This window comes from Aphis gossypii, chromosome 1, assembly GCF_020184175.1.
Source record: "Aphis gossypii isolate Hap1 chromosome 1, ASM2018417v2, whole genome shotgun sequence".
Taxonomy (NCBI): domain Eukaryota; kingdom Metazoa; phylum Arthropoda; class Insecta; order Hemiptera; family Aphididae; genus Aphis; species Aphis gossypii.
Genome location: NC_065530.1, coordinates 517444 through 530578, shown reverse-complemented (window position 1 = coordinate 530578; position 13135 = coordinate 517444). Strand labels below are relative to the sequence as shown.

The following is a 13135-nucleotide window of genomic DNA, read 5'->3' as shown; positions in this document are numbered from 1 at the left end:
TTATTAAATATATGCCAAATTTTCACTTCGATAAAGAAAATTTCAATAAAATTACGAGAAAAAAATAAAAACATTAAATATTGAATTTCAGTTCCATATGTAGGAAAAGAATCGTTTAAGCTTGATTTTTTGTGCTATAAAAATCAATATTTGCTTAGCTTATATTTTTATTGTTATTTTATTTAGAAAAAAAAATTAATTAAGTTTTAAAACATAGAACTTTAAAGCAATTATATGTATATTTTTTTATTAATGATACAAAAAAAAAATAAATAAGCAAATAAAAATCCCAGGCTACGACAAAGCATACATTATCTTTTTTATCGTATATAAGTTTGATTTAAAATACTGTGGCTTAAGCACCTAGTTTTTTTTTATTCAAAATTGTTCTCTCGAAATAATTTACAAGTATGATTACTCTTAAAACATTAATAATATAAACTGGAAATATTATACATTTATTTATGATTATGAAATTTATTAACATTACATTTATTTTGAGGTAAAAAACATTTTTTTTTATAGTTATACACTATATTACAAATAATAATAATAATAATTCATAAAAATTAGTAAGTATTTATAATTAAAATATTTTAATCGTTACTTCATTTAAATATTTATAATGCACAAACTATATTATGTTTGTATTTTATGCAACATTCAGTGTTGCTCAAATTCTATTTCTGTTATACAATTCTAAGTCGAGTTAAAAAAAGAAAAAGAAAGTTTAGAAGACTATAATAACAGTCTATAATACATATCTAATAATTATATTTTTTGTTTTATAGATGCATTAATCAAAGTCTTTAATAGAGATTTTCGGTGATTATTGTCGCTAAGACATTTTTCATTATTAATTGCATTTTTAAAGTACCCTATTATTTCTTTCGCAATTACTATTTATCACATTATTTAATATGCATATTGAAATATATTATTTAATATTTTATAATAATTTATAAGTAATATCAAATGATTTCTAACAAACAACTTTCAATAGAGGATCAAAAAGAGGAGGCCATAAAGACCTTGGCTCACCTTGAACTTTAATAAAATTTCTTGAAAAAACATTATTAACGTATTTTAGGTTTAAATGTTACATTACATCAAAAGCTTGATATTTTCATATTCAAACATTTAGTTTATATCTGAAAAATATAAAAAATCTTGAATCCAGCATAGACCATTTTTCATTTTAATCTTAAGAACATAGTTCTGATATTAGTTCATAAAACAATATTTGCCTATTACTATTTTTTGGTTACAGTTTAAAACAAAATTATGTGTTTATTATATAGGTAAGTATTAAATAAAATAATTCTGAAAAAACATAAAATAGCTTTAATGTATTATTATTTCTATAATTTAATTTAAATTACGTACTACCTACGTAACTATAAAATCACACCAAGATAGTTTATTAAAAATGCAGTGACAATGATTACTAAGTGAAATAAATTCACGACAATCCCAGTCACTAATTAATTTCATCAACTGTAATTTGTAAAGCATACGTATGGAAACTACTCGGTCTTCTTAACCCAAACGCGACATATATTTCTCTTATTATTATTAATAACAATAATAATATAAATTTATTTATTTATATTTTGAATCATCAACAATCACAATATTCATAAATACAAAGCATATATTTGAGAATACATCTTCAGTATATAAATATAATATTATATTGTGTTAAGTATTTAAATGATTATTTTATCGATACAAAATAAATAATAATATATTTTGTATAAAAAATAATTTATTTAAAGATTAGAAACATTTAATTTTTATCATTTATAAACTGTATTTAACATTTATCTATGACCCAAAAAACTTTATGACTAATAACTGTGGTCCGGAAACCTCTGTAGAGTTAAGCTTATAAAATAATAGAACTTTTGACTAGACTAATACCGAAATAGTTCCTATCTAAAATTATATTTAATTAAAGTGAGTTGAATTGAATAATCTATTTACTTTAACTTACATAATTAAAACTATATCTGAAAAGAGAGTTTGCTTAAAATTAGTATCACCGTAAAAATCTTTATTTTTTTATTTTTACCTAATAATCATTATTGAAATTATTTTTATAAATAATTATTTATATTTAAGTGATGACTGAATGGTTTCTACTTCAACGATTGTTAATGCACATTTTTAACTATGTTTACTTTACTTATAAGTTAAAGGTTTTAAGACTGTACAAATGGGAAAGTAAATGTGTGTACTTAGCTAGCGTTTTACAAAAAAAAAGGAATTGACTTTATCAGTAGTGGGATACATCACGAATTTAAACGGGAGTCAATTCTGTTCACCAAAGTAAGTTACCTTTTTAAACTGAAACCAATTCGGCTAAATAGGAACCAAATTAACTACAGAAAAAATATTGGTATACAACTATTAAGTGTGGTAGACAATAGCTATGATAATTTCAAATTTTAATCATCAAAAAATAAATTATTGCTGTAGTTTGCAAGCAAATATAAATGGGGTTTTGCTTTAGCATAGGCATAACACATGACAACTAATAAAAACGAATTCGACATTATATATAGTTTCATTTTTATTGCGAGCTAAGAGATAGAAAATAAATATAATTAAGTATATATTAAAACTAAAAAAATTAAAAATTCTAATCCAATAATAATTTGGATATACTTATTTAGTTTTGAAAAACTGTTAAAGTGTTTGCTAGTTAAATAACCATAATATTGCCTAATATAGGAACTCGTAGTCTAAAAAATAATAAAAGGCTTTCTTAATGTAAAACAATTCGACTACAAAAAACATTATTTATTCGAACTTATTTTACCGCATAAATTTTAGATGTTACTAGAAATATGTTAGATACTTATAAAATAAAAAATTCGAATGAACAAGTTTTTGACTTTTAAATAAAAAAATTCGTTAGATTATACATTTTTAAATAAAAGTATTATCTTATCAAAAAATATGAACACACGTACAACCTGCAATTTATTGCATGCTCTTTTACTTCGTCAATTTAATTTTAATTATGAGAAATTTCGTTTTCAAATAAATTTATTTTATTAAATAGGTATAATAAAATGAGTAATTTAAAAATTTGGTTAACTACAGTGCAAATCAAATATTGATACAAGTGTAAAATATTTATTAACTCATTGAAATTTATAGAAATATATCCATTGATACTTAAGTATCCATATCTGCATTTAAAATTTAAAATACGATCTATTCCGAAATTACATGATTTTAAATAAATAATATATCTATAATACATGTTAAGCAGGAAATGCCAATATAGTAGGTACCTATATGTACACATTAAACAATCGATGAACATATTTCAAGTACGTAATTGTGATGAACTTAATTTTAATTTGTATATCCTCGATACGGATTTTAATTAATGATAATCTAATTTTAAATTATATAGGTAAATATACGTATGTACTATTATTCATTTTATTTAAGGATTACGCAAAAAATAATAACAACAATACAAACAATATGAGAAGACATCGATTACTCGCTTCTTTTTATTTGTTGATCGTGCAAATTTTTATCATAAAGACTTTTACGCTTTAATAATATTATTATTTATTATTTATGTTTACATAATGCATGTTTATTTGATAATAATTTATAGTATTAAATTTACGACAACATAATATGACTAATATGGTTAAATCATTTCAATACAATATTCATAAATTCATTTAAAATATAAAAACTTTATTTTATGATAACTTTTCATTTATAACTCCTATTAAATAACTTATATTTTTACAAACTACATTCGTAGCAGCTAACGCAAGAACTAACATATTTATGTATATTTGTTTAAATATCTAACTTTCGTTATAGTTCATACAATTAACTTCATGTTAAACCCCATATTAATTTTATTATAAATATTAACGCTAAAAAATTATAACCAAACAAGAGCGTTTGTTTTAATATACATATTATATGAGCATTATACGTTTTTCCGATTTTGAATAAGACATTTTTTTTTTTTGTTTCATGATAATGTGTTTGATTTTTATTTTCTATTGTATTTTTATGTCAGTAAATGTTCTCTAAAATGAATTATACCTACATGTAAATAAGTATATTAAAAAATTTAAACCCACATTGTTAATATTTTTATCGGTATATTAGAGGTAAATACGTATCTACAAATAATAAAATGATCATTTAATTTTTTTATGGTAAATAAATCACAAATAAAATAAAAATTTAATCTGAACGTTTATTGTCAATATATTTTAGAATTTAATATAAAATACACTTTTAGTATTTTTAACAATAATATATTTGTTGTTAAAAAAATATACCTTTCCATTCGACACGTGAGTTATTTTAAAATAATATTTCTGTATTAATTGTATACTAATTTTCTAAAATCCAAATATTGCTAATAGAAATTATATTAATATTTTAATCTCAGATTTAAGATACCATAGTAAATAATGATGTCGATTGTATCTAACTAGGGTAAAAAAAGTTAGTTAAGTTATAGTGAGAAAAGTGAATAACAATCATATATAATTAGGTATAATATTTAAGTTTATACGCAGGGGATATAATAGTTATAATTGATTGAATACGTAAAAATCATTTCCCCGGTTTTTAAAAACACGATAGGTTAAAACACTGTTTGACATGCGGAAGCTATAAAATATATTTAACTATGCCGCTAGTGAATTAATCTATGAGCGCGTGAACAATGAGGGAAAGAGAAGAGAGATCAGTGACCGACAGTGATGTTAAGTGACAAAATCATAATAGGTTAACATTACGTAAAAAAAAAATAATATCTGGTAAAAAAATTATTTATTTTAATAAACCCAAACGTTACATATTTTATTACAGACAAATTTAAATTTAAATTATGTGGTAAATTATAACTTATAATTAAACTGAGTGACCGGCCGCTTTAACAAAAAGTACTCATCATCTTAAAAAGTATTTATGTTTTTGAAAAAAAATATACTTACATAATTTTAACATTTTAACATTTTTTTAACATTTTTACATTTTAGAAGAAAAAATATTTTTTAAATTTTATTACTTTTTAAGTGACAACATACATTTTTAATTTCATAGTTATTTATTATTCTGCTTTTATTTGAAACAGAATATTATTTTAAATGTTAACATAATAAGTGATAGGTACCTGTTTAGAACTACTCTGTATAAATTATGAAATTCAATTATTTAAAAATATATTATAATTGCGGGATTTAATTTTTGTCTACAATACGTTTTACTCTGATGATGATTAAACTGTAAAATTTTGAGTTTTTTAAATTGAGTAAAATAAATAACACAATATTATTTATTAGACTAAATCACTTGACCATCAATCAGTATGAGACATATAAGTATTTTACTACTACCTATTACAATAACATTATAATTTATAATTAAAGAGTAATAACATGCAAAACATACTTCCTCTGCCTGTATGACTATGTATGGTGTTTATTGGGAATCACTACAAGCATACATTGTACAATCTATAATATACTTTTTTCTTTAAAAATTCCAAAAATAATGTCATGAATACCTATTATACTATACTAATCAGTGGAATGAATATCAATTACGATGATAAATTATCTACATTTTCCTGTCAACTTATTTCAAGTCATTGCGTATGCACTCGTGTTGCTTAACTGATAAGACCAGTTATTATACTTATATTGATTTAGACGATTAAGTATTTTTTATATTTTACATGTGCCGTGAACAACTTCACCTTCTTGAAATCAACAAAGTATAATATAATATAGGTACATAATATATTACTAACATGAGATAATAAAACTAATGTTTCATAAAAATCATCCACTTAATAAGCTATGAAGTACACGAATAAAATAAATGGTGTAGAACAACATGGATCAATTTGTTAAATAAAACACATCATTGTAGTCACTTATCAGCCACACGCGTTATCCTCGAAACAAAACTATTTTCACTCGTTGTTTGAGTATTTTTACAGACTATAATACTTATATAGGGAATAAATCTCTTTCCAGAATAATAATATAATATTATGGTAGGTGTACGCTTAACCATCAATAAAAGTTAGTCAATATACATGGTTAAATAGAATTTTTTTTAAGTGTAAAACTACTAAAGCACCAATATTATAGTATGCACTCGGAGTATTTCAGTTTTTCTATTAGGTACATGATAAACACACAAATTAGATTAGAGTTAAAAAAAAAAATTATTTAATTAAAGTAAATATACATTTACCTATGCTGAAACCTGTTATTTTTTATTGAAAGATGTATTTTAATAATTCATATTAATATTCTTATAATTTGATATAAGTATAACCTATAATTATATAAATACAATTTTTAATTGATATTTGTATGTATTTATAGTCATCAATAATAATAAAAACTCGTTATAAGTTTATATTGCAATAATTTATAATATAATATTACATTTGAATTATAGGACATATTATATAACAATGCACATATCATAATCACAACTTACAATTTATAACATACTTACTTATGTTATATGACAATATTCATAAACAATGATGCTAATTAAATTTTTTAATTTTCAACAAATATTCATTTTTTCAATTTTAAAAATTTAATTAAATATAAAACAAAACTGATAATTGTTACTCCATCACTACCTATATTTAAATGCTTTTTAAATTAATTATAATTCTTTTAAGTAAATAGATTATTCCAATTAAAAATATAATTATTTATAATGAATATAAGACGGTTATAAAATGAAAATTTTATTTTTTTTTTAATTAATGTGAATAAATACAATCATGCCACATAATAATTACCCTTGTATATACGTTTTAAAAATGCATAATATGTGTATATATCACTTAACCTCAATCAGAATTTATGTTACAAAACTAAACACTTATTCGTGACAGTAAATAGGTAACAATTCTTAGTTATTTATATTATTTTTCAAATTAAGTTTTTGAATTGTCAATAGTTATTTAATTTTATGTACGTATACTGTAAAAATCGAAAAATAGTTTAAATATAATATGTATATTAGTATATTACATAATTATAATTTATACATATTATTCAATACTATAAAAGACTAATAAAAAAAAATAAAACTGTACTCGCGAGAATAACCATACATTTTTATGAATCGTTTACAATTTTTAATATTTAGATTTTAGACAATTTATTCTACCTACGTATAATTATTGAAAAATGAAAATACTTCTAACCTATAATGGTGTGTAACTATATCGATAACACACTAGCTATACGCCTGTATAGTCTACCTGTAATATAATATATTATACCTATCGAATGCAAAACAGTAAAATTATCTAACGATATTATTCCACGGTCCAATTAACGGTAAATATTTTTTTATTTATTCATAATGAAATATCATTATGATTCCCACACTGGCCACACTTCAATCGAATATCCGACGATTAGAGCACCAATTAAATGAAATACCATGCATTATACATATAGGTACCTAACCATTATTATTTATAATTTATATATTTAAAAAAAAAACATATCTACTTTCTATAGCATAATTATAAATTAAATGAATCATTATATAGGATCTTATTATAATATTATAGATATTCTATAACTTCAAATTATATTATATTAATAACTAATTATTACTATTTATTCCAAAGTATGGTTTTTCATAAGTATAACCATGCTTATTCCAAAATTGTATATGTATACATAATCATGTACATTAATCAACGCTAACCAAATATTATTCGCAATTTATCAACAACGTTTGTAAATCGAAAAATTTCGTTTTATTCAAATGGCTTCTTTGACCTTTAACCTAATGATAGAATTATCGGCAACGTGAACCCTTGCACTTGCATACAATGAAATCGATCTAACATAGCACCGCGGCAATCCCTTATTTTGTCCCTGAAAGTTGCATAGAATAAAACATTATTCAACGAGCCTTTAAATGTTTACTCCACTAAAAACGTAAAGTGCTAATTACGTTCATAACTTAACTTTTATTTAAGTCTTAAGTTTAAGTTAATGATTAAAAAAATTTTCTGTTAGTTAAATCATTTTATTTAACCTATTACAAATTAAAGAAATGATTTTATTTTATTTTATTACTTTATATTGCTCTATGTAAAGTATAACCATTATGGTATTTATTACCAAATTCATAATATTCACTGAAAACTATTTAATTATATGAATAATTATTCTTCCGTATTTCTTGAAACTACTTGAGCGTAAGATGTTTATTATAATAATATTAATTTTTATTATTATTTTTGGCCAAAGGAAATTAATTGCTGGGGTACATTTTTAGTAAAAGCAAGAAAAAAACATTTAACGTTATAATTTATACTAAACATATTATTATAGAAATAACTACTATGTTATCATATTATGTATAATTATAAATAAAAAAATTTGTTACTTAAAAAAGCATAAAATGAGCCAATTTTAGTGTGTTAACAGTGTTAATTTATGTTAATAAGCATTTTTATTGTTATTACATTATTTTAGTAAATAAACTTAATGTAAATTAATTTTATGCCAAATATTAGTAAAAAAATTAGTCACTTAAAATTCAAAAAAAGACGTTTTTAGTTTAACATATTATTTTGATGTATAAAAAACTTTAACAATAATATATAATATTTTTTATCAATAAAACTACTTTATTTTAATATAACAATATAAATGTTTAAGTTTGGCTATAGATATTCAATAATAAATTCAAAAAAATTATTTTTAATGTTGAAGGAGAGAATGCATTTTTGAAATATTCATCGAAAATAAAACATGTCATCCAATTACCGCGTGGCTACTATAATCATTAACTATATATACATACATATATTATGAACTGCTTTTGAATCAAAAAACACGCGATTTTCGATTTATATTACGAATTTGTGACGTAAGTAGGTAAAGGCAGGTTGTAGGTACGTGTAATATGGATACTATATATAATATTATAATAATATACACAATAATATTATATTCGTTGTCCGCGATCTCCGCAGCAGCAATGATATTATTATACACGTGATAGTAATACCTACCTAAGTATTACAATTTATGTGTATAATAGTAATCTGTGATCATTATAGCCTTTAGAGACGAAATCAGCTGTACCGATACACAGTCGGTTAACCACATTTTCTTTACTGTAGCTTTCGTAATGTAGGTATATTATGTAAAATATAATAGTCCTCCGCGGTTTATGGTCCAGCGATCAATCGTGTTACAAATAATATAGCTTGCATTTAAGCCAATACGCACGCGACCAGTATACCAGTATACATGTGTATTATGCAGTTATAATTTATAATGTATTTAATATTTAGTATATCTATGTTTACCGTATATTGTATTATTTGCCTAGTACCTACCTACCGACTTCCTGAAAATATATATTTGTTGCATCATTAAAAACATATTTATTTCAGCTGTCAACGTGCGTATAATAACAACAATAGGTATAGTATACCAAAACTCTTATAATAATATATAATTTAATTTAAAAAAATATATTATAAATTATACCTAAACTAAGTGTAAATAACCAGGATTATATTGGCCTACAATAAACAATAAAACTGATTTCCCTCTATATCGATCGCTGTTCAAAAGAAGAAGTAGCTTATTATATTATATATTAATTCCTACATGAATGTACAGTTATACTACATTTATATATAACTATAACTATATGGCTATCAAAAAAGACGTAATCTAAGTTAGGTTAAAAATGGAAATACCTCCCTACTTGGTGTTTTATCAGATATTAAAATTTAGGTGGTTATTCTTATAAGTATTTACCTATAAGTTATTAAGAATTTTTTCGACCACCTGATAACTTTATCAAACCCTTTTTACCATCCGCCCAATCCACAATATTTCTCTAATAGTTGCTAGACCATTTCGGGTACAGTTCCTGTGTATAGTATGGTTAACCTATGTATGGTGGTTTTATAAACAAAAGTAATCTAATCAAAACGTTCTGGATGATATCGCTCACCTCGAAAATAAATTAAACGCAGTTTGCGAACGCAACGTTACGCAACACAGAGACTAAATTATGATCGGACATGCAATCATAACAAGCAAACAGTGGTAAAATAAACCGATTTCCTGGATAGGTATTTAGCAAAACATTATACACATACGTAGTCGTAGTCTTAATCTGAAAAAAACGGTTATCTAATCATGGGTACAACTGTACAAGATATTATAAGGTGTAATTATGTAAAGTCAGGAGAATCATTGTAATATAATGTATATAACCTATTATTAATATACACTGTATACAGCTATTATACATTTAGGTAACTATTATGTATATCATTTAATCACTGTATGGTTATAACATGTGTAAGTACAGTCTTCTCGTGATATAATAAATTTCTAGGGCCCGAGAAAAAAGTTTGTTAAATCGATATTTGTATTATGTATCACGATATTTCAAAGGAATGACAGTTTCGTTTGTTATTTTAAAATTTTTTTTATACCTATATATACATACTGCGCTTCGTTATATCGCGAATTGACTGTATATTACCTGTACAATATTATACCGATTTAATAGTGTTGTAACTTTAAAAGTCACTTACTCCTAGCACGAGTTTTTAAGCACCTACATAGTACATATATTTTTAAAAATATACTAGCGATTTGATTAATAAATGTATTATTCAATATTAAGTGAACTGTAAATAATATTTAATATATAAATAATAATAGATGTATTACTTTTGTCTTATACGGGCTACTGAAAATAAAAATATTAAACTCTGAAGCAATCTCACTCAATAAATTAAACGGAAATAAAATGCATTAAATTGTTAACTATGGATGAGGAAACCGTCATTAATTGTCGCGAAAATTCATCTACAATAAATATATAACACAATACCTACATAATATAATGTATTTTACTATAATACTTATATACCAATCATAATATTCAGTTTTTAAAAACATAAATCATCAATCATGTATATTTCACGAGTTTTTAGTTTTGTGGTTAGGCGCATGTACCTTGGCCGCCAATCAAGATCCTATAACGCGTGGGTGCCCCAATCTCCAACGACCCGGTCAGATACCTACCCTCCCGGCCAAAAAATCAAAAAAAATCTGAATCTGAGCAAAAAAAATATATAATTCATTTAAAATAGACACATGAATAATATTTATAACATTATAAATTTCAAGGATGATCGTAAAAAGACGTAACCTAGACGAATCGTCGTACCAGATGGTACCCAGAAGTATAGTATCGGGGGCGTGAGATGTACCTCCACGCTGTCAAAACATTACAAATATCGTATAAATACAACCGGCTGATAATAACAGCCATAATATTAATGTTAATAACAGTGATAAATGCTAATAACGTATGCACGTTACAAATACGCCACTTACCCAGAGTGATGGGCAGCTCTCGCCATCTAGTCTTTTTGCCTTTCTTTCCCATTACCACCGGCGACGATTACAGAACGCGTGGATGACCAACAGTATTGCTCCTTCACCGCGGTCGGTTGACCGGTCACTGCCAGTGGCGTGCCCGTGGACTGAGTTTTCCAGTACAACACTAAGCAGGTACTATGTGCACGTATGGCACTATCAAGTTTTCTGTTTTTCGAGTTTCGCTCGGTGTGTTATTTTATCGGGCGTAGCCGTAAATCGACATCATCCATAGCACAATACGCTCGCAATGAGATTTCGTTGTTCTTGTTGTTTATTATACGTATGTTCGGTAGCGATCGAGATGGACGGCGCGACGCACACGGACGGAACCGCGGTATAGGCGACGCACAGCTGTAGCGGTGATGGTGACGGCGGCGACGTCGGTGGTGGCGGCGGTGATGCGCGAGCGAGTGAGAAAGGCAGAGACGGTGTGCGCGTGCGACGACCGGTACGACTGGCAATCGAGCGGCTCCGAACGGAGGAATCGGACGCGATTATCAACGGGAGGAACGCCACTGCTGCCACTGCCGCCGCAGTCGCTGCCATCGTTGTCGACACCGCCGTCGGTCTCAGTAGTCGACAGCGGCACGGCGGAGGGGGTGCCCTGGCGGCGTCGGCGGCGAGGGCGGGCGACACGCCACACGGCGCAAACTCATTGCGTGCGGGTCGTCGTAGTGGTTAGCCCCACCGAATAATGGTTTTTGTTTCCTTCTTTAGGAAGCAACCGGCCGCCGAAATGATCTACGTGCGCGACCAAATAAATTCGTCGTTTCACCACCACCGTATACAAACAAAAAATAAAAACCGTCATTCCCGAACGACCCTACTACCCGATAATAAACGTTTTATATACAAATTTTATTCTATCGAATTCACGTGTTGTTGTTAACGTCGTCGAGGTTAGGTGTATTTACATTATAGCTAGGCCTCATTATCTTAGTTGTGATGATCACCAAAGCTGTCTGATTTTTCATACGTTGGATACCTCTTACAAACCTAAGCAAATTGTTCACAAAAATCGTAATCACGTCATGATTTTCTTTCTGTATGGAATAATATATATCTATAGGGACACCCTTTCGACTTAGCGCCTACAAATAACGTGTTATATAATAATATATCGATGAACATTATTTTACTCGTTGGTGTTTTGGATTTATCACTCTTACCCAAATTAATGGGTACATTACACTCCAACAGCATATGATACAGAATTCAATGAATATATTAAGGGAATGCGGGTGGTTTATTGTTCGATGTAGTCATTTCCACAATATCATGCAATTAAAATATTAAATTGAAAATAATAATCACATAAAACAAGTAGATTTTTTTTAAATTATTCGGGCCTGGTTATGATTTTAAAATACCTATTAAGTACAAACATTTTGGCATCAACAATTAAAAACTAAAACTACGCGTTTGGTGTCTATTAAGTGAGGAGCCTGGATGAATGATAGTCCATGTTTCTTGCACCACATCATGCATACTTTAAGCTACCTCTGAATTTTTACTACCTATAACATTTAAAATAAGAACAAAATTCGTATATAAATTGCATATGTTTATTGTTTATATATTATTATATATTATTAAAGTATTAGGGGAGGGAAAACATGAGATTTCGTTATATGAAAAACTTGAAG

At 26.2% G+C, this 13135-nt stretch overlaps 1 protein-coding gene across 1 annotated transcript in view; it reads right to left on the bottom strand.

Moving 5' to 3' along the window:
- Positions 1-12024, bottom strand: part of LOC114120746 (uncharacterized) — a 36774-nt gene extending 24750 nt beyond the window's left edge. The window contains exon 1 of the mRNA XM_027982760.2: positions 11445-12024. Coding sequence (XP_027838561.2) covers positions 11445-11496 — 52 coding nt within the window. The 5' untranslated portion in view covers positions 11497-12024. The remainder of the gene's footprint in view (positions 1-11444) is intronic.
- Between the last annotated feature and the right edge of the window lie 1111 nt (positions 12025-13135).